The sequence below is a fragment of the Triticum urartu genome, chromosome 5A (genome assembly GCF_056163025.1).
Source record: "Triticum urartu cultivar PI428250 chromosome 5A, HENAU_Tu73, whole genome shotgun sequence".
NCBI lineage: Eukaryota > Viridiplantae > Streptophyta > Magnoliopsida > Poales > Poaceae > Triticum > Triticum urartu.
The window spans coordinates 8,656,415-8,676,835 of NC_141877.1; the positions used below are offsets into that span (position 1 = coordinate 8,656,415).

Genomic DNA, 20,421 nt, shown 5'->3' on the forward strand with positions numbered 1-20,421 from the left:
AAAACGGAGTAGAATCCCATGTTGGGAACAGAAGGTGTCGAGATGAGTGTTAAGAAACTCTCCACCATTGTCGCATTGGATAGCTAAGATGGGTAGGTTAAATTGTGCATGAGCATAGGCGTGAAAAGCGACGAGTGTGACATAAACATCCGATTTCTTTCGAAGCGAGAAACTCCAAAAGTAGTGGGAAAAATCATCCACAACAATGAGATAATAGCAAAAACCAGAGGTACTAGGAACAGGAGATGTCCAAAGGTCACAATGTAAAAGTTGAAACGAACGAACTGTATATGTTTGAGAATCATAAAACGGAAGCCTAACATGTTTTCCTAACTGACAAGCATGACAAAGTGGCTGCCCATCTTTGTTGTATGAAATAAACTTGGATTGTTGGAGACGTGACATGGTGTGATGACCGGGATGTCCGAGGCGGCGATGCCAGAGTGATGACGGAGTGGTTGTGAGGAGGGCTTCATCTTGTCGGGGACGACAGACAGGATAGAGGGGCCCGGGACTATTGCAGCAAAGGATCACGGCCCTGGAAGGAAGTGCCTTCACCGAGAATCCAAAAGGATCAAATTCAAGAGCAACAAAATTGTCAGTAGTGAGTTGACGAACAGAGATAAGATTTTTAATAATGTGAGGAACGATAAGAATATTACGAAGAGAGAGGGGTTGGGCGGAAGAGGGAAGTGTAGATTGACCGACATGAGTAGCAGGAACGGATTGGCCGTTGCCCACGGTGACAATTTGAGTGGAAGGTTTTAGAGAGGAGATAGTACCGTGATTAGATGCCATGTGAGAAGAAGCTCCTGTGTCCATAAACCACTCCTGGTTTCCGGGAAGATGCATGCTGTTGAGGGCGTTCAGAAGTGCTGGATCGAGCTGATGCTGATTGCCGTTGTACGTGGGAGCTGTTGGAACCTGCTGTTGCTGATGGAAGTTGTACGTGGGAGCTACTGGAGCCGGGCCGTAGGCCGCGTACGCCTGCGGGGAAGCAGCAGCAGGTCGTGGACCAAGCACGCCAGGAGCATGCCACGGCTGTGGCTGCCATGGCGCTGGAGTAGGCTGTTGTTGAAGCTGTGCGCGCGTCGGAAGGCCGGTCCAGGGATTGTACATCCAGGGCTCAGAGCGGCCCCGTCCGCGGCCGCCGCGGCCGCGGCTGCGATTGTTGGTGAAGGTGCCGCGGCCACCGCTGTTGGACCAGCTCGAGGAGGGTCCGAGAGGACGTTGGTCGCCGTAGCCGCGTCCGCCCCCGGACGGCGGAACCCGTTCGCCGCCCGCGCGTGGCAAGACACTGTTGCCGCTTGCCCAGAGCGCAGTGGCGGCGGAGTTCTTTGCATCTGTTTTCTTCTGTGCTTCTTCAAGGACAAGGGCCGAGCGCGTCTGGAGGAAAGATGGAAATGGCACCTGAAACGGAAGGAAGGACCGTAGATGGCTGAACTGTTCGTTGAGGCCGCGGAGCACCGTGAGGACGAGCGTCTCATCAGAGATGGATATGCCAACGTCGCCGAGAGCGTCGGAGAGGGACTTGAGCTTGGCACAGTAGTCGTGGATGGACATGTCTCCTTGTGGCGTGTTGCGGAACTCAGTGTCGAGGGCGAGGGCGCGACTTTTCTTGTTGTCGTGGAAGAGGTTGGCGATGGAGTCCCACACCTGCCGCGCCGTGGAGCCCGGAGCCATGATGATGCCGAACAACTCGATGGAAATCGAGCCGTAAATCCAAGAGAGCACCGTGTAGTCATCACGTCCCCAATCGGAGGTGGGCGATGTGTCGGAGGGGGTAGCGGCCGCGTCGCCGATGACGTGGTTGGAGAGACCATAGCGCCCAAGAGCTACGAGAAAAAGCTCACGCCACTTGGAGTAGTTAGAGTCCTGAAGATCGAGGGTGATGGGCACATAGGTTTTGATTGAGGCAACGTAGGACGAGGGTGCGGGGATGGTGGCGGCCGAGTGTGTGACGGCGGCCTTGCCTGGCTCCGTGGCAAGGCGCTTGAGTTCTTCTTCACGGGTCCTGATGATGGACTCACGGTTCTTGAGCTCCTCTTCGAGCTTCTTCAACTCGTCGGCGTTCATGGTGGGGGAGAAGGAGAAGCAGGAGGGGCGATGAGGATCGGGTTTAGGATTTTAGAGAGAGAGGATCGATCTGCCTGATACCATGTAAAACCAATATGAATCGGGGCTGCTAAGATTGCACGCCTCCTCTCTTCTCATTATGTCATATATATACACAATTACATGGCAATCAACGTGGGTTACAAGTTTAGGTAGGATACAAACCGACTTGATCTATATTAGGAATTCTATCTGTAGCAGCTGGACTAGGACTCTCCAACAAGAAAGTTATGGTCTGGAAGGAAAGATTAGGACACAAATTGATGTACGTGAACCGGGATTTGATTTTGAGAAAACCAGAAAGGAGATTAAAAAACGTTGGGACATGGGATGCGGTATCGATCGATGAGGAGGGGGAGCGAACGAACGAACGAACGAACGGCGTACGGACTCCTCCATTAGGAGTAGAGATTCTATGCCACCTCATCAAATGTGTCTAGTTGGCATGCATGATACTACCTATGATACTATCATTATGACCAGCGTTTCTGTCCCTTTACCCCCCAACCCCCCCCCCCCCCCCCCCCCATCCTCACGGGACTCTCTCTTTTCCTTGAAGAGCAATCCCTCGCTGGGACACCTTCTACCTCCTTCCTCCTCTCTTGTTGCTAATCAGATCTGGAAGAACCCGCCAAGCTTCAGCCCGTCAATGGCATCGTGAAAAAAAATCAGAAGAGGGTAAGCACTCCCCACCCCTTTGCCCCCTCTCTCCTAGATCTTAGGTCTTCAACCTCCACCCATGTTTCCTTAATCAGCCACCTTCCCTTGTCTGCTTGAACATCAAGTGGTTTTTGTTGTCTACTTTGGTGATTTAATCCTTGCAAATAACCGCTAAAGGGACTGACAACCCGTTTGTCTGCATTGAGTGCAAGTATTTATTTTTGTGTGTGCGGGTGTTGTTCAAGAGGCTTTGTATGATTATCCTACTGGATTGATAATCTTATTTTTTAACTGAGAAAAATATTTATCTCCACTATACTACATCTTCTCTCCTCTTTGAGGAAATTCCAACGCAGCTCACAAGTAACGATGGCCTCCTGTATCATGGCCTCTACCTCGGCCCTCCTCACCTCGTCCTCGAACTCCATCCCGGCTTGGCGTCGTGGTTGGCCGGGGAAGCAAACATGACGAAGTGGTGGGCTTGGTATTGATATTTTTGTACACCAAGGGACGAACGGACGAGGGGTTACACTGGGACGAAAAAAACAAAGGATAGGGTCGGACGATTCTTTTTTGGTGGGTGAAAGAAAAATCACAGCAAGGGCATGATGGGGATGAGGTGAGACTACCAACTCCTCTTTAATAGTAAAGATTTTTTTAGTCTATATCTTTTAAAAAAGACTGAGCAAACATCTATCATTTTTAATGGTATAGAGATATTTATATCTATATCTATATCTATATCTATATCTACTAATAAAGTGAAGTGATATTCTTGGTTTCATCCCGTTATTTTGGTTTGCTGGTTTGGTTTGGTGTTTTTTATATGTTGCCGATCCATTATTTGAACAAACTAGTATGGACCAAGGTAGGCCTATTTCCTTAATCGACGGAGGAGCAGCAAAAATATACGCCCTGGACTTGAACTCCAGACCTCCGCAAGTATCGATCGCAACAGTCAACCCATCTATGGTATGAATTGTGCTACGAACAAGGTCGTTACTTAATGAATAGTCCCACGCTCCTTTCTGTCAAATTCCACCAAATTTTATATGTTTCCGAGTTGAAACTGGTAAGCCGCCTAATAAAGAATAATCAAAAGGGTGAGAAGCGCAGGAGAAAAGGAACTAAGAGAAAAATCTTCCTGTCCTAAGTTGCAAAAGGAAGGAAAGGATTTAAAAGATGAGGGTAAAATAATTTAGAATTAAAGGACTTCATGCCCAGATGGGAGAGACAAAAAAATAGAGCCTTTCAATCGGTTGTGGCGGCAATCGCCTGATCGTCGCCTTCAATACCGGCTGGTGCCTAAGCGCCCCGTGGACGACACACGAGGGAAAGGGCTCCCAGCCGTAACCGCGGGCGGCGGTTTGCAACGCTGATGGGTGCTTCGATACGATGGTTGGATGAAGTGTCGGCACCAACGGTAAGGCCAAATTTCCCTGTCATGGGAATGGTATTTTTTAAGATCACAATGTTGTAGCACAAAAATAGAAGCTAGCGAGTGAATATGTTTGAACTACTTATTGTAGTCTAGTTGTTCTCTTCTCATACATGCTTAGAGTAGACATGCTGAGTCCATGCATTTGCTGTTGTTTGGCAGCGGTGTATGCGCTGAAACATGCTGAGCTGAAACTTTTTTTGACAGTCTGCATGTGTTTAGACATGCTTAACAATTTTGAATTTTAAATATTTTTTGAATGATAAACAAAATTTTAAAAACATAAAAAAACTAAACATATTTTGAAATTTTATTGAAAATTTAAACAAAATTTGAAACTCTAATCATTTTTTGAAAATTTAAATATATTTTGACAATTTAAACATTTTTTTGAAATTTTAAACATATTTGCTGTATTTTTTTTGAAAATTTTAAACATATTTAGAAATTCTGAACTTTTCTGAAAAATTAATAAATTTTTGAATTTTTGATTTTTTTTTAAATAATCAAACAAAATTTGAAATGTTTTTTTAAAAACTTAGACAAAATTTGAAATTCTAAACATTTTTGAAAATTTAACAAAATTTGTAATTCTAAACATTTTTTGTTTTTAAAATTGAATTTCTGATTTTTTTAAAAAATTTAAACAATTTTGAAAATTTTCGATTTTTTTTGAAATTATGAAGCTTTTCAATAATTTATACAAATTTTGAATTTCTGAATATTTTTTGAGAATTTAAACAAATTTTGAAATTACGAACATTTTGTGAAAATTTAAACATATTTGGACGTGGTCTGATTGGTGGGGACCAGGGTCAGGGCCGGCATGCCTACCTCCATGCACCCTCTCTGGGGTGCATGTGATGGGCATGGTTGAGGGCCCTTTTTTGCATCAGATGGGCATAACCCAGGTGAGCCCGTGCATCCTACCAAACAAGTAAAAATGGGTCAGATTGGAAACTTTTGCCCTCATGCACCCTACGAAACACACCCATAAGTTCTCAAATGATTTCATGGCATGTGTACAAGCAACATAGAAGGGTATGCAGTATGATGGGGATTTGAGTGCAGACTGGGGGATCAACTGACTGGTTTAATTTGTTCACCAAGAGACAGATACACAGATGAAAGGACCACAGATATAGAATATGCAAGACATAAAAATAACCCAGTTTCATAGCAGCCAAAAAACGTTGAGGCGATCGATTATCTTCCGTTAAGTAAGTTCTACAAATTTATGTTTCATTTGCTGCTTTGAAATTGCATCGTGCATCTTGGTGAGTAACTTTAGTGATTTCGTTTTGCATAGATTTATACGAAGATTTGCTCATATTGAGCATCATGTGGAGTGGTAATTATGCATCTCAAAGGAAGATTTTTTTTCCTTGAGAAGCAAGGTAGTAGATTTTGATCCAACACAATAATATTTTTCTTTCTCAATTGTTTGTGGAATATATGGAAGCCATATATTTTTAATCGATAATATGGTGAAAATTTTATAGGCCAGTGTCACATGTGAATATAAGGCTTAGTTTGGCAGTGAAGTATTTTTAAAGTCAAAGTATTCGAAAACCAAAGTATTCTTATGCCTAGTGTACCAATACTTCAGTATTGGAAAAAGAGGTCCAACCCTCTTTTCCAGAGACTTAAAAAATGGCAGTTCCCTAAATATGTAAGTATATAAAACTATAGTTTTGGCTAAAGCCAAATACCTCAAAGTAATTAATACTTCGGTATTTCTAAAAACCAAAGTATTCTTGGAATGCCTAACAAAATACAGAGCTCCCAAACAGGGCCTTATCATATCATTTCCCCTTTTTTTTAAGGATCAACATTGCATGCTAGAATTTCGCAAAAAAAACATTGCATGCTAGAAGATTCACGCCAGAGGAAAGGCGAGGGAGGCAGAAGCGGACCGTGGACGACTGTAAATTATCGAGTATACCACACAAATTCTCAAATGTATTTTATAATATCCGTTGCAACACACGGAATCTTTTGCACGTACAATTCTCAAGAACAGTAGATGTGTTTTACACATAATTGAATACGCGACAACTTTTCTCCCGTTGCAACGGACGGGAATTTGTGCTAGCATAAAAAACAGAGAATCATTTTTTAGACAAAAAAAAAGAAAAACAAGAGAAGCAGGAATTGCTTCAAGGACCCAGCCAGGCCCATAGACAGCCCAGGTCGATCGAGTCGCTCCTCTCTTCTCCCTCGAGGCCTCAATCCCCAAACCCTTCTTCCAAAAAAAAGAAAAAAAAATTCCCCAAACCCTCGTCCGGCTTCTCCGGTGCAGAGGCCGCGGCGCACGAGCTTAGAAGATGCCGAAGGTCGGCAGGCGGCGCACGGGGGAGAATCCGGAGAAGGAGAGGGGAGCGGGAGGCGGTGGCGCACAAGGTGAGAAGATGCCCAAGGCCGGCAGGCGGCGCACGAGGGGGAATCCGGATCTGGAGACGGAGAGGGAAGCCAAGAAGAGAAGCCTGGCAGAGGAGGCCTCTCCTTCAGCGATGTTTGCGGCCTTTGAGCGTGGCGATGCCCCTCAATCCGAAGCAAAATCAGGTGATTTTCGCCCCATTTCCTCACAGATCGTGGCATCCATGTTTATGAGAGAATTGGAATTTTTGCCACTTTGTTCCTGGGGCTTCGCTAATATGCCACTCTGGAGAATTGATTCGCACAAATGCCACTTAGGTCGTTGAATCCTTGATTAACATGCCATTAGCTCCTCTTTTACTTGGTTTAATTATTGTTCACATTGAAAAACTGGCGAAAATACTATCTTGCCCACGTGTCTATCTACATACGCGCGCTGCCCGCCGAGTATATCGTGCTTGTGCCATACTGCCGGTGTCTTGGACGTCATGAGCCGTCGGTCACCTCGACAGAGTGTGCCACGGATAGGCTGGGCGTCTTGCGCCACCCATCGCTTGGACGCCGCGTGCCGCCGATCATCCAGTACTGTGGCTGAGTCATGGAATCTGATCTTTCTCTGAAGTAATTTTGTTCTGCCTTTCGCTTGTTTTGTTGATTTGATCTCCAATTCAGAAATCTATAGAGTTTGCATGCCTCGCAACGAAGCTCGGCATCACATGACGTACATATCGAATCTATGGAAACTACATTCTTGATCCCTAACCTGCTCCCTAGTTGATAAGCATCGGAATGCATAAATCCTGAAATGAGATGCGACAAATTGGGAGAGCAGCGACGGTGAGCAGGCGAGCGCCACAACTAGCAAGCGGACGGGGTGACCAGGTAGCGAGAGGAGCGACCACCGAGCGCATGGGTGGCATGGTGACCTCGAGCAGTCGGCTGCAGTGAGCAGGCAAGCACCTCAAGTGCGAAGCGAGCGCCTAGTATGAAGTGAATCCCTCGGTCAGTTAACTAGATAATTATGTGTAGATACCCTGAGGGTAAGTTGGTCTTTTCATCCCCTGTTAATGTGAAAAAACAATTAATAAATGGAATAAAAGAAGACCTAGTGGCATGCTAATCAAGAGTTCAATGATCTAAGTGGCAATTGTGTGAATCAATTCTTCGGAGTGGCAAATTAGCGAAATCCCGTGAACAAAGTGGCAAAAATCCAAATATCTCTATGTTTGTTGGTGTTTACTTATTCCTGCTGGACGGTTGTTCTTCTGCAGAGCGTGTCTATGATGTGGTCGAGTCCGTGACGGAGGAATCCTCCGGTTCCCCCATTCCTCTGCTCCACGAACCCTACATCCCTGACGAGCTAGCTTCCCATCCGGGCATACATCACGCCTTTGAGCTTGCCGAAGCCAAATACAACGCAGAAAAAGGTGAAATTAATTTCCTTGTTTCCTCGTTAACACGCTAATCATGTGTGCATAATCAATCTTATGATTAATTTTATCATATGTTAGATCATCGGTATGCTTTGTTCACCATGGCTCGCGGCCCTCCGCACTCGTGTCTGTTTAATGAGCGGAGGCTTCTTCCAATCCGTGAAACCGCAAAAGACGCGGTGCTTCTTGCATCCGGATCCGTCGTTAGGCTCTCCTCCTCTCTCGGTATGAGCAATTTTGTCACATCTGATCAACATTTGCTAGGAAACTAAGTGTTGCGACTCGTTTCCTAATTAGTTAACACATACTTATATGCCTTAATTGCAGGCCGCGTGCCACTGAATAAGTGCTGTGGGTTGTGGTTCCAACAGGATGAAGAGAAGAAAACCGCCATTGTTTTGACATCTGCGCACCTGGTTCGCAAACAGGATCCCTCGGTGATGAACCAGTGGACAGGAAAATATCACTGTGATGCTCGGGTGAGCTTCTTAACATTAATTCGGTAGTGGACAGGAAAATAAGAAACATAGCATGTATGTAATTCAAATACCATCCTAAATGCAGTTCACACCATAGTAAATACGCATAAGGTTTACATAGCAAGCAAAATAGCCAGTAAAAGCCTAAAGTGCACATAAGGTTCAGCAGTTCACACAAGAAGGTGCAAACAGCAAGCATAATAATATAAGTGGTAAATGACATGTTGCTCAAGCAGCCAGCCCAAGCAGCCAAGCAACAGCCCAAGCAGCAGCTCAAGCAGCCAAGTAGCATGCTCATGGATCTGTCCTCAGTTCCTCATCCAAATAGGTGCGTCCAGTCACCACTTCATCTTCATCACCCTCGTAATCTATCTCCTCCAAATCTGTCTCCTGTTGTTCTTCTTCGTCGGCCTCAAACTCTTCATCATGAAGATCTCTAACTCTTGCACTCCGACGAAGCTCAAGCAGTTCACTAGTTCCCGTAGCATCTCCATTCACACTCCAATGTATGCCATTGCCATCTCCTTCATCTCCATCACGAAACACCATGAAAGCATTATCATCTCCTCTCTCAAAACAAGAAGCCTCGTGCTTCGGATGCGTCAGTACTTAGGAGAACATCAATGTTCTTCCTCTCCTTCATCCTTTTCTTCTTGGACACTTGAGTTCTGGATGTACACACGTTTATTGAGGCGGTCTGTTGTAAGGCGATTTCTCCTCTTGGTATGTATCTACAAGTGCCAATGCTACTAGTCAGGAACTAGATAATAGGAACTTGACAAAACATTGAACTAATTCCAGTTTTAGAGACTAACAGACTCAAAACAACTCCAGTTTCTCTCACAGCCAGAACAACTTGAGGTCAAAGAAAGGATCTTCATAGCCATGTCCTTCAGCCTGGTGTCTCACCTCCATACAGTCTCCGCGAAGCAACTAGGAAGAGGAATTTCATAGTCAGGAACTAGGTAATAGGAATTTGAGTACTTGACTAAATATGTAATTAAGTGAAATGACAAATGAGTAATGACTAACCAGGATTGTACTCAAAAGTTTTGGCAAGTCGCAGCAAAATTCTTTCCAAAGGATCCCTCTCTGCTTTGGAACTCGCCAATTTCGTAGTTCACAACTTTGTCTCTATTGATTTCATCATCATGATATAATGTCTCCACACAAGAATAGAAGGCTGTATTGATGTCAGCAACATCAAATATGCTCTCATTTGCATAGCTGTAGTGTGGATTCAGCAAATAAGCAGTCAACTGCAGTGGGGCATCGAGCCTATCTTTCATCTTCTTGTCAACTATAGCTAACGCTTCTTTGTAGCGCACCTCGACATTGCCAAAGGCAACTTTGATTCCCTTCTTGCCTTCACAATCTCTCCATACACAAAGCCCATTGAGGGCCGCACATCACCATCAACTAACCGGAGGACCTTCACCAATGGCTCGAACACCTTGATGCAAAGATTCACACCCTTCCAGAAGGGCTTGTTGAAAATTATGGCTGTTGCATCTTTGCCTTTCTTTGAGGATACCACCATCTTCCTTAGTGAATCAGCCTTGTCTGCAACGCTTTGCAAAGTGAGCAATTGGGAAGCAAATCTGGTCACTCCGGGCCTTATGATTTCTTTCTTCTTGGTGAAGGACCTCATGCACTAGAAGGTGTGATGGTGGCCATACACAAATATTGTGAAAGACTTGGCTTGGTCAATTGTCTTCTTGAACTTAGGTAGGTTGCCAATTGCTTGGATCATCAAATTGACAGTCTGATTCGCACACGAGCTCCGAAAGATCTTTGGCCTCTTCACTCTCAAGAGATCCTTAGCTCTCATGTTGTATGAAGCATTGTTGGTCACAACCTGCACCACATGTTCAGCACCCAATTCATCAATTGTCTTATCAACCAGATTGAAGATCATCTCACTTGTATGCAGCGGGTCTGAGGTTTCCTTTGACTAGATGACGCTAACACCTTCCGAGCAATGTGTGACCAGATTCATAATGCTTCTCCTCTAAATGTTATTCCAAGCATCAGTCATGAGAGAGCGGCCATTCTCGCCCTTCTCAACCTCTCGGTCCTTGAGTTCACTCTTGGTTCTTGCATACTCTGATTTGAGCAAAGGCTCACGGAGATCGTATTGACTAGGTGGATCTAGATCTGGGCCAAATTGACCAATGGCCTGAACCATCTGCCTGAACTCATCATTGTCAATTGTATTCAATGGACTTGACTTCTGAGTTCAACTTTTGTTGTTCATTTTTGGATTTGACTTTTGAGTTAATTTTTCCCCTTCGTTTTGTTGTTCCCCATCAGTTGCCTCTCAAATTAAATTATTTATGATGTCTTGCTTGCTAAACTGGTAGCTAGTTACCAATTAAAAGTGAGCTGGTATTTGTGTATATAGTGTACTAAAAAGGATGATTTGATTTGTTGTGGTGCTCATTTTTTTAATTACTAATTGTGAAAATTATCTTGGAAATAGTGTCATAATTTTGCGTTTGCCGTTTGCCGTTCAGGTCATTGTTCACTTGCTTGATGGCACAACTGCAAGAGGCAGTCTCCTGTACCTCCAGGAGCATTATGAAATTGCTCTTTATGAGGTTACAATGCACAAACCTGCTGAGTTGCCCACTTTTAATGACACGGTGCATTCGGGTCAAGATGTTTTCAGACTTGGAAGAGATGATGAAAGTTTGGATTTGAAGATAACTCATGGTAGGGTGGAATACAAAATTCCAGTCCGACATGAGAGATGTCACTACCTGTATTTTTCCTCTGATGAATCTCGTCACCGTTTGGTATGTAATATAATTTGATTTCAACTTTATGTTATATATTTCAATCAATGTTGCTATTTTTACTACAAATTCCAATGTTTGTCATTGTTACTATGTTGTAGTTGCATGACGATGGAGGGCCCATCATTAATTTAGAAGGGAAGGTTGTGGGATTGGTTAACAATCATATAAATGAGAGTTTTGTGCCTTCATGCATATTACACAAGTGTTTAGATTTCTGGAGGAGTTTCCAGTACGTCTTTTCTCTCTTTCACTTCAGTTCTTTGTGAGTGCTAATGTATTTTTTATTGGTTTTCTGCCTTCTGTTTTTTGTTGAAATTAAACTCACATGATTAAAAAAGTAATCTCATGCTTGACTTATATATTCCCATAATTATTGTATGTACAAATACTGTTTGCTAAGTTTTCATTTTTTACTACATTTAGTGTTTGTCCATTCTTGCATAGAATTTGCATGACCAAAAATTATGTTTAAACTGTGATTTCTTAGCTACTATTATGTCCCCACAAAATTATGTTTGAACTGTGATTTCTTAGCTATTATTATGTCCGAATGAATTGCTAAAAATTGATTTAGCATAATCATGTACGTGAGGCCTAGGTGGCTACAAGTGGAGAACATTATAGGTAAAAAAATACAACTAGTAAAATTGAGTCGATTTGTCGGATTACCGACTTGTGGATTAGTTGAGACTCGCTAAGATTAGTCGTGCCTAATTGTATACTAGTCATTGACTACCATGTGTTATAAATATTATAGTAAACACTATTATAAGTGACCTCATCTGAGTTCATAATATGTACCAAAGAAGTATCCAATGACAAAAGGCAGCACAATCCAGAACTAGTCCATAAGAGCAACTCCAATGGGAGGACCCATTTTGTCTGTTTGGGTCATCCGGACAGAAAACTTGGCCCAACAGGGCGACCCAAACGGACGTCCGTGTCCGCCTGCTGTCCGTCCCGACCCAAACCTGACCCAAATCTGGGAACAAATGGGTACGAAGCGGACGAAAGCGGACACTCTCGTCCACCGCTGTCACCTGCTCGTGTCGGCCCCTGGTCCCATATGCCAGCGACTGCAACGCCCGCAGCAAGGCCACCGGTGCTGGTCTCCACCGCGCGCTCGGCCGCTCCTCCGCCCCGCAGCAAGGCCATCGGTGCAGGTCGCCGACGCGCGCTCGGCCGCTCCTCCGCGCCGCAGCGAGGCCGTCGGCACAGATCGCCGACGCGCGCTCGGTCGCTCCTCCGTGCCGCCACGAGGCCACCAGAGCAGGTCGCCACGGCGCGCTCGGCCGCTCCTCCACGCCCTAGTGAGGCCACTGGCGCAGGGCTCCTCCGCGCGCTCCTGCTGGGGCTCGAGGCCCGGACGGCGGCGCGAGCAGAGGTTGGCTGCAGCAGAGGCGCGAGCAGAGAAAAATCTCGCGGGGGAGGGGATCCGCAAGGAGGAGAGGAGGGGCGGCGCGAGGGAGAGAGAAGGGGGCGGGCGGCGCGAGGGAGAGAGGAAGGGGCGGGCGGTGCGGAGAGTTTGGGTCGACGTGCGTTGGATACAAGGCTTGTCCGCCCCATGTCCACTAGGTGGACAGGTGACCCAAACGGACACGAAACGGACAAAATCGGTGTCCGTTTGGGTCCTTGCGTTGGAGTTGCTCTAATGCATCAAAGAAGTTCCCAATGACAAAAGGCAACAGAATCCAGAAGTTCCCTCCACTTCATGTCTTCATCCCTCCATCACATCATATCCTTCGGCCCTACTAAAACATCAAGTTGATCAATCAATTGAAATTCACCAACTTCATGGCTTGGTCCAACAACACCCTGTTTCTCCTTTCTCCTCCATTGTCGTCGTCGCAGTCCATGTCCTAGTAGTTCTTCATCTCATCTTCACCCTCAACCATGGTATCTTCATTGTGCTGCTCCTCAACCTCTTCTTCATCAACTGTCCGCACCCTCTTCCTAGCCAGTGGCGGACCCAGGAATTGAAGCTAGCCGGGGCGAACATTTAGGGTCAATTTTTTTTGGATGCAAATACGCGTGTACTGAATCAAAGGTCGTGGCATTCAACTACCAAAATCATGAAAAGGCATAAAAAGTTATTAGAAACTACTGATAAAATGGACTCTTGTTGCTCCATGCATTTTGTGTTCGATATCTTGGCACGTCATGTTCTTTCAAAAGTCAATAAGATACTTCATCATGTGATTCCACTTGATCTAGCACAATTCTTGGTGGTATGACATCGAAAGTGCAACTTTAGCATCAGAAGCTATTTTAAATGTTGCATACAGCAATACAGTATTGATAATACCTGGATGTAACGTGTCTGCTCATTTTACTAGAATTAACCAGACAAAGCACTTTGTTGCCAGCACTTGATCAATTGCGACATAGCTTAGCCTAGAGCGGTGTTGGCACTTGGCACTATAATTCATACACTGATTAAGTAAGTATTCAGTAAGGGTATGAGCCAAAGAGTAGAACAAATCAAAATACACAAGAGACATGTTGCACAGTAGTGGGGCGGGGAAGCAGTGAGTGGCTAGCAAAGATTAAAATCGCGGGAGAAACGATATCGCGGCGGCCTCTCCCAGCAGCTATAGCGGCCGCCATAGCGGGCAATCGCGGCAAATAGCAGAAATTTTTCTGGTGGGAGAGATGATTCTGGAGGGTTTTACTGATTTTTGAGTCATTTGGAGGGATATGTGGAGGATTTCGCGGCAGCAACCATAGCGTAGCGGCGAGGCTCCAGGGCAGCTATAGTGCAGCTATCGCGGCTATTTCACGGGCTATTTTAATCTATGGTGGCTAGTGCTCGGGGATCGATTGGGGCTGGATCCGGTTGTATCGGTGGTCTGCAGCGTGCTCGTGGTCTTTGGGCCTTAAGTGCAATTGCGCAAACGCTGCAGCCCAGCCCATTCTTCTTTCTCTCCCTCACCCGGTCACCCTCACGGCCTCGCGTTCGGCTTCGCAGAAACAGGAAACATCCGCGCCGCCATGAAAACTGCCCGCCACCGGAGGAAATTGGGAGGAGCAGAGGAAGGGTAGGTAGGCGGGGGTCGCTGCTCTGCCGCCGGCGACCCGGGGCGGCCGCCCCAGCTCGCCCCAATGGTAGTTCCGCCACTGTTCCTAGCATAAATGATATGCGGGTCTATGAGTCGACTGGTAGCACCATGAGCAGTCCTTTGGAAGACCCACCCTCTTAGCATTTCCGTACCACCCATGGCTGAGATCAACATCACCCCAAGTCAATGCAACACCAACACCTTGATAAACAGGTTTGGCATAAACATCAACCCATTCATTTAACTACTGAAATTGCACCACTTGTTCTCTTCCAATTGCATCAATCTGTGTCTCTAGCAACTTCATTACCAAGGTTGCATCAAATGATTCAACGGAGACATTAATACATTATCATACACCAAGAAGATGATACCTTCTGGAGTATCCATAAGTTACTTGACAAAATGGCGTCCCTTCATGTCGGTCCACCCATCTGACATGAATGTGTAGGCATATTCTTTCCATGCCAACATGTGTTTCAGTTGGAATCATCTGTCTTGGCATTGCCCTTTCAAACAATGGGCATCCCCACATCATAGTAACTTCGTGATCTATAATCAGGACCATACTGCCCTATGGAATCCAATAGAATCTCCTAGCTTCTTGAATTGACGATGCATAGTGGCAGGTTATTATCATAGAGGAAGTTAGCGACATGATCATCAACGGGCGGTTTTTGTTCCTTTGTCTTGTTGTATTGTCCAAGTTTAGTCACTTCATTGAATTTTGCATGTTTCATAAACTTTTTGTATCTAGGGTATAGGATCTAAATTTGATGTAAAGATTCAGTTTTTCTTTTGGTTACTTCGCTGTCCAATTTTTCTGGCATTATACTCTTTTGAGCAGGGTTTGAACTGATAGAGTTTACCTTGTTGTCTAGGTATTCATCATGTTTATTTGTGTTTGCATGATTTTAGTTCTAGTAGTCGATTTAGTTCCGGCTAGTTGTATGCATGTAAACATGGCGGAGTGACCATGTCTGCAGAGAAGACAGCACGCAGCGATAGAGAGAGTGCAGTGTAGCGGGCGGACTGGCGGCCAGTAGTTGAGTACATGCATTCACGTGTTGCTGGGACTAATCATGTGTTTAGTGATCAGGGCATTAGTGCAAGTAGTGAAGAGGTGGCCTACGTAGGCAAGTACTGATGGTCAAGATAGAGTTAGTTAGCGTCTAGCTACATGCATGTAAAGAAAATGGCCGAGCCGTGTGGCCGTTGCGGGAGGTTCGGCCTGTTGGTGCTGGACGTGCGTACATGCAGCTAGTGGAGAGTGAAATACGGATCAAGCCGGTGTGTGGCTTGGCCGTGTGTGCATGTTTCCCTTTAAAAGCACTTGTAACCAGTTGCATCTAGTGAGAGAAAAATACAGAAAAGTGGCACAAGTTGTGTGCGGTGCCTAACTCTGTGTGTGCGTCTTCTTCAACCTCCAGACTTGTGTGTCTTCTTCTTCCCCGGGCTGCGCCAACATGAACTAATGTCTTATAAGAGTAATAATTCTAAGATGTTCTTTTCTAAAGTTTTTGTAACATTTGGTCTCGATTTTATTTGGTATAGGTGCATGCCACGGCTGCATCTTGGAATGACCTTTACTTCCATCAAGCTTTTAGACCCTGTATGTATCGAGAGGATGAAGCGTAAGCATAACATTGAGTCCGGTCTCATTGTTCAACAGGTATAGACAGCGGTGTTCGCCTTTATTTTAATTTTATCGTTGTTATTAGTTTCTTCAGGAACTGTTTTTCATATGTATATTATGGAGTAATCATGCTAATTAAACATTAGGTGTCAAAAGGATCGTATGCCGAGAAACTGGGAATCCGCAAAGGTGACGTTATTGAAGGTTTTAATGGAAAATATGTTTCTACGACGGTTGAGGTTTGTGCATTGTGTATTTATTAGATTTTAAATTTTTGCTACAACCCAAATGTAGCTACTCTAATCAACTGTAGGTTTAATCTCCCATGTATATACTAGATTGGGTTGATGAGTTGTGCTATAATCCAATAGAGAGCAAGTTATCGTGCATTCTTAATTAGATAATCTAGACTAGTCTAGCCACCTCCTTGCTTCATGGCTGGATGGATTAACTTTCTGCATGGATAACTATCTGCACGTGAGGTATGCCAGGCTGGCTGTTCTCATCAATTGGATGCAAGAATTCATAGTGTATGTTATGCGGTTGGCACACATTTACCCTTTTGCTAAGATTAAAAAGAGTACATAGTATTAGGGTGTAAATATGTTGAATTGTACTTCTAGTGGAGGTGTTTTTTATATGAAATCTTTAGAGTTGTAGCCATTATTGTCAGCGGTACAGGATATGATTTTTTCCCTGGTTCCGCTAAAGATGGGCCTACTAGGGGTATGTCAGAGCCCGCTGTTATGAAAATACGGGTACTCGGGGAATCATGGTGGCTATCGGGAGCGGTAAAGGACGGGCATGATCCTCCCTGTCAGCTTGATTTCTCGAGCAGCAGAACTGTTTGCGGACCTCTTAAATTGTCCACGCGGTGTAAGCATAAAAACAGAGGTGAAGTCAACAACCATCTCTTCTTATGCTGTCTCTAAAATACCCGGGGTCAACAAGTGCATTGATGATCACCCCAGCGCGCTCATGATGACCTGCGACTTATAGGTATCATGATGAGGGGTTCATAATCTTCAACATCACCTGAGCCCACCGCCCTATCTTCTGACAGACCAGTGTGGGCCGTGTAGGATGGGTTGACTAGGATCGTATGTGGCGTTAAGCATGAGAGGCTCCTGGTTGTAGGGTGTATTTTCTACATATATTTATATTCTTTCATGTGACACACTTGACTATTTTGCCAGTTGGAGAGCATGTTGGTAGACATCTGCTGGGATCATTTTGATCAGAGAAATAAATTATATGCAGAAAAAGATGTTTCAGTAAGTCAATCCTATGTTGTAATTATGAGCTGCTTAATTCATGCTGACCAAAGCACTATGAGAAAGATGTTTTGAGAACTTAAATTCTATTGATTGCTTTATAGGTTCTTATATTTAATGCTGCCAAACTTTGCCGAAGAACTAGAAATTTGACTGTAGTTGTATCAGATTTTGGAGAGGATATTATAGAAGGTAAACACCTCACATTTTATAACGTTTTCATTTTCACCTTGAACTTTGCATATTTAATGGAACCGTGATGTTTTTACTATTTGTGTAGGCACTTATCCTGTCACGATTGAAGAATAAAGAGGTCATGTGAGTCTTTTGTGTTTCTTGAGCTTCGAGAAAGGTAAACTTAAGTTTTCATATTCCCCTCTGTTTAGATTCAGTACGTTTGAACACAAATTGGGAGGTTAGAGGAGATATTATGTGTGGTAAATAACTTCATTCTGTTTGTAACAGGTTGTTCCGTCTGTATGCTTTACGGATTTAGCTTTGTTCTGCCTTGCCATCTCGTTTCATCTTAAATGAAAAAATGCAGTAAAAATTGCGTCACCTTTAGTTAGCCAATTAACCCTTGGTCGCTAGCGAAACATGACCGCCTCGCTTATTAGTCTTTCCTCCATGGATAAAGACAGAGACTTGATTACATCCTCCTTTGTAAGACAGAGTTTTTAATTAGCTCATAATCCGGTTCAGGATCTCCCATCTACAATGTTTTCATAACGTAATGTTTTTTTTATCTCACCTTGAACTTGCTGTTCTATATGCATTAAGATTGCACAGTAGTGGTCTTACCGTGGTCTGTAGAGAGTCACTCTCGTGTTGCCATATTTATGCAGGAATTTCTCGTCAGCCAAAGATCTATCTAATCGAACCTTTGATGTTTTTTATTTGTGTAGACACTTGGCTGCTGCTGACCTTCATGGATGAGTTAATGGAACTAACCCTTGCATGCCAATTACAGATCAAGTTCGGCGTAATCTTTTTTGCTGTCAGACAAGAACTTCAAATTATGGTGCCTTTGAACCATAGAAGCAACTTAGCTTAGAGCATAACCCGTACGTTAGTGTAGAACATGTTATTGGCTACCACTTATGTTGAGTGGTGTGAAACTCGCATCCTATCTGTATGCTAGACTTAAATGTTTGGACCGTAGCAGCCACATAGCTCGGGATGATGAAGTTTTCAAAAAGCCAAGTGCGAAGAACTGTAACTGAGTTTTCAGGCAGTCTCCTCTCTGGCTCCAGGCGTTTTAAGGAATCATACCATACTGTTGGAAAGCCATTGTGTGCTCAAACTCAAACTTTGCACCATTGTGTGAATTATCATGGATGAGTTCATCACCACCACTCTGCTCCGTCCATCATATGTTGAACCATTGTGGGAAGCAAGCATGTTTGATTCCCTTGCCCATGAGTCCTGCGACATTGCAGAATGGTGGCCATGGCCAGGCCCAGGCATCTCCATGCAATTCTGCGGAGTCTACAGAATGCCGCTGAACTGACGTGCGACTTTGCAGGCTAAAGGTACATCATGTGATCCTTCAGACTTGTTGATTGGATCAAGAAAGTTTGTGGGATGTGAGCTCCTCCTTCCTTATCAAGATGACAGGTCAGGCTGGGCATTCGGTTAAACCGGACCGACCGGTTCGGTTCTTCGGGTTTTGAACAAATTTGGTTTTCAGAAAATGATAACCGGTTGGTCATTTGGAGAACTGCTAAGTGAGGATTCAGTGGACCGAGATTTTGGTTCAGTCCTCAGTTTAAGACCAAACATCAATATATGCTTGTGGTTCCTACTCTTATGCCAAGACAAGTAGCTGGATAACACAAGTAATAACTAGACTCAAATAACTGAAACAGTGTGCTATTATTATTGTTGTTTTCATTCAAGATCATGTGGATAAGAGTGAGTACTTACCAAGGTTTTTTTCTTTACGATTTTGGTTATTTTCCAGGAGGGAACGGGGAAAACGGTGTCGAGAAAATCTCAGAATTTTTGGAATATTTTCACCCAAAATTATCAAATGAATTTTGAATTCAAGAACTTTTATCTTAAGTGGTCGGTGCACTTTGCTTTGTTCCAAACCTCACGAGATCGCGCCATCAGTACGCCACCACGGCCAGAATTTTAGTTTCTAAACAACTCATGAATCTTGGGCGTTTCAAACTTAAGACTCTGCGTATCCCCTTCAAGTTGAAGAGGTGCAGCGGCTCCGTCTCAAGCAAATCATGATGAGCGTCCCCCCTTCTGACTGCACCAAGTTAGACGTCCTCTAATCGTTTTGGCAAATTTTAATTATGTGGCTTCTAGAGTTTTTGGATAAACCTAGCTATCAATGTGCACATCATAAAGTGATAATCCTTATTGCTAGATTAACTTTCGGGGTGTGTGAAAAAAGAGACTTAATTAAAAATCTCGCCTCCCCCCCCCCCCCCCCCCCCACACTAAACTTCGTCAAATATGCGTGATCCTCTAGAAGTCGTCTATCTTCATCGCCCTCTTGCATATGTGACGGTTCACTATTCTTGACTATGGTGAAGTCCAATGAACTATTAGCAGATCATCGACAGCCAGAGCCGAGCGATTGTCAGAACCTTGTGAAAAGCGACACCATGTCATCAATGAACTGAACCGAGACAACACTCGAGAGAACATCACCCTCACAATCACATGTGATCTAAATCGAAACCTGCATCTACTCATAAAATCATTTATGATGATATTGTTTGGAAACATAGTAGAATACAAAAAAAGTCGCCCTACGATCATCTAAGAAAAATATGAAGATGCACATAGGGTTTGGATCAACCATCGTTACCGACTCCGGGAATGCAGCTGAAGTAGGCGAGTCGGTGTAGATCGTACTTGGAGTCCCTCGAACGTCGATGACGATCACACGAACCGCCCTCGAACGTTCCCTCGAACACAAGACCGAAAGCACAGCCTCTCTACTTGGTTGCAAGCATACGGTCTTCACAATTCGGTAGTGCTTCACCGTCCAGACTAAATGTCGCTGGAGAATTAGATGGAGGAGATTGGAACCACACGAGGCTTCTAATTATGAGGATTAGAGGTGGCTAGGGGTAGCTCTAATTAGTCAACTAGGACCAACTAAAACTAGAACAAGATTAACTAGAG

At 44.3% G+C, this 20,421-nt stretch overlaps 2 protein-coding genes and 1 pseudogene across 4 annotated transcripts; 1 reads left to right on the top strand and 2 right to left on the bottom strand.

Moving 5' to 3' along the window:
- Nucleotides 1-514: 514 nt before the first annotated feature.
- Nucleotides 515-2,176, bottom strand: LOC147967423 (uncharacterized). Its single transcript, XM_087522465.1, has 2 exons — nt 783-2,176; nt 515-552 (listed from the first exon to the last, which is right to left on the bottom strand). The coding sequence occupies exons 1-2, from the start codon at nt 2,074-2,076 to the stop codon at nt 515-517; spliced, it is 1,332 nt and encodes a 443-aa protein (XP_087378591.1). The 5' UTR covers nt 2,077-2,176.
- A 4,274-nt stretch (nt 2,177-6,450) lies between these two features.
- Nucleotides 6,451-19,203, top strand: LOC125506859 (putative protease Do-like 14). 3 transcript variants are annotated; one of them, XM_048671562.2, is made up of 12 exons: nt 6,451-6,778; nt 7,864-8,019; nt 8,104-8,250; nt 8,353-8,504; nt 11,021-11,302; nt 11,404-11,534; nt 15,919-16,036; nt 16,147-16,239; nt 17,197-17,274; nt 17,379-17,466; nt 17,555-17,626; nt 18,245-19,203. In XM_048671562.2, exons 1-11 carry the CDS (start codon nt 6,541-6,543, stop codon nt 17,581-17,583), a joined length of 1,512 nt encoding a protein of 503 aa, XP_048527519.2. In that variant the 5' UTR covers nt 6,451-6,540; the 3' UTR covers nt 17,584-17,626; nt 18,245-19,203. The 3 variants fall into 3 exon arrangements, with proteins under 3 accessions (XP_048527519.2, XP_087381424.1, XP_048527518.2); XM_087525298.1 differs by having other exon boundaries at nt 18,800-19,203; XM_048671561.2 differs by having other exon boundaries at nt 6,452-6,778; nt 18,180-19,203.
- Nucleotides 8,515-11,009, bottom strand: LOC147967424 (uncharacterized; annotated as a pseudogene).
- Nucleotides 19,204-20,421: the final 1,218 nt, after the last annotated feature.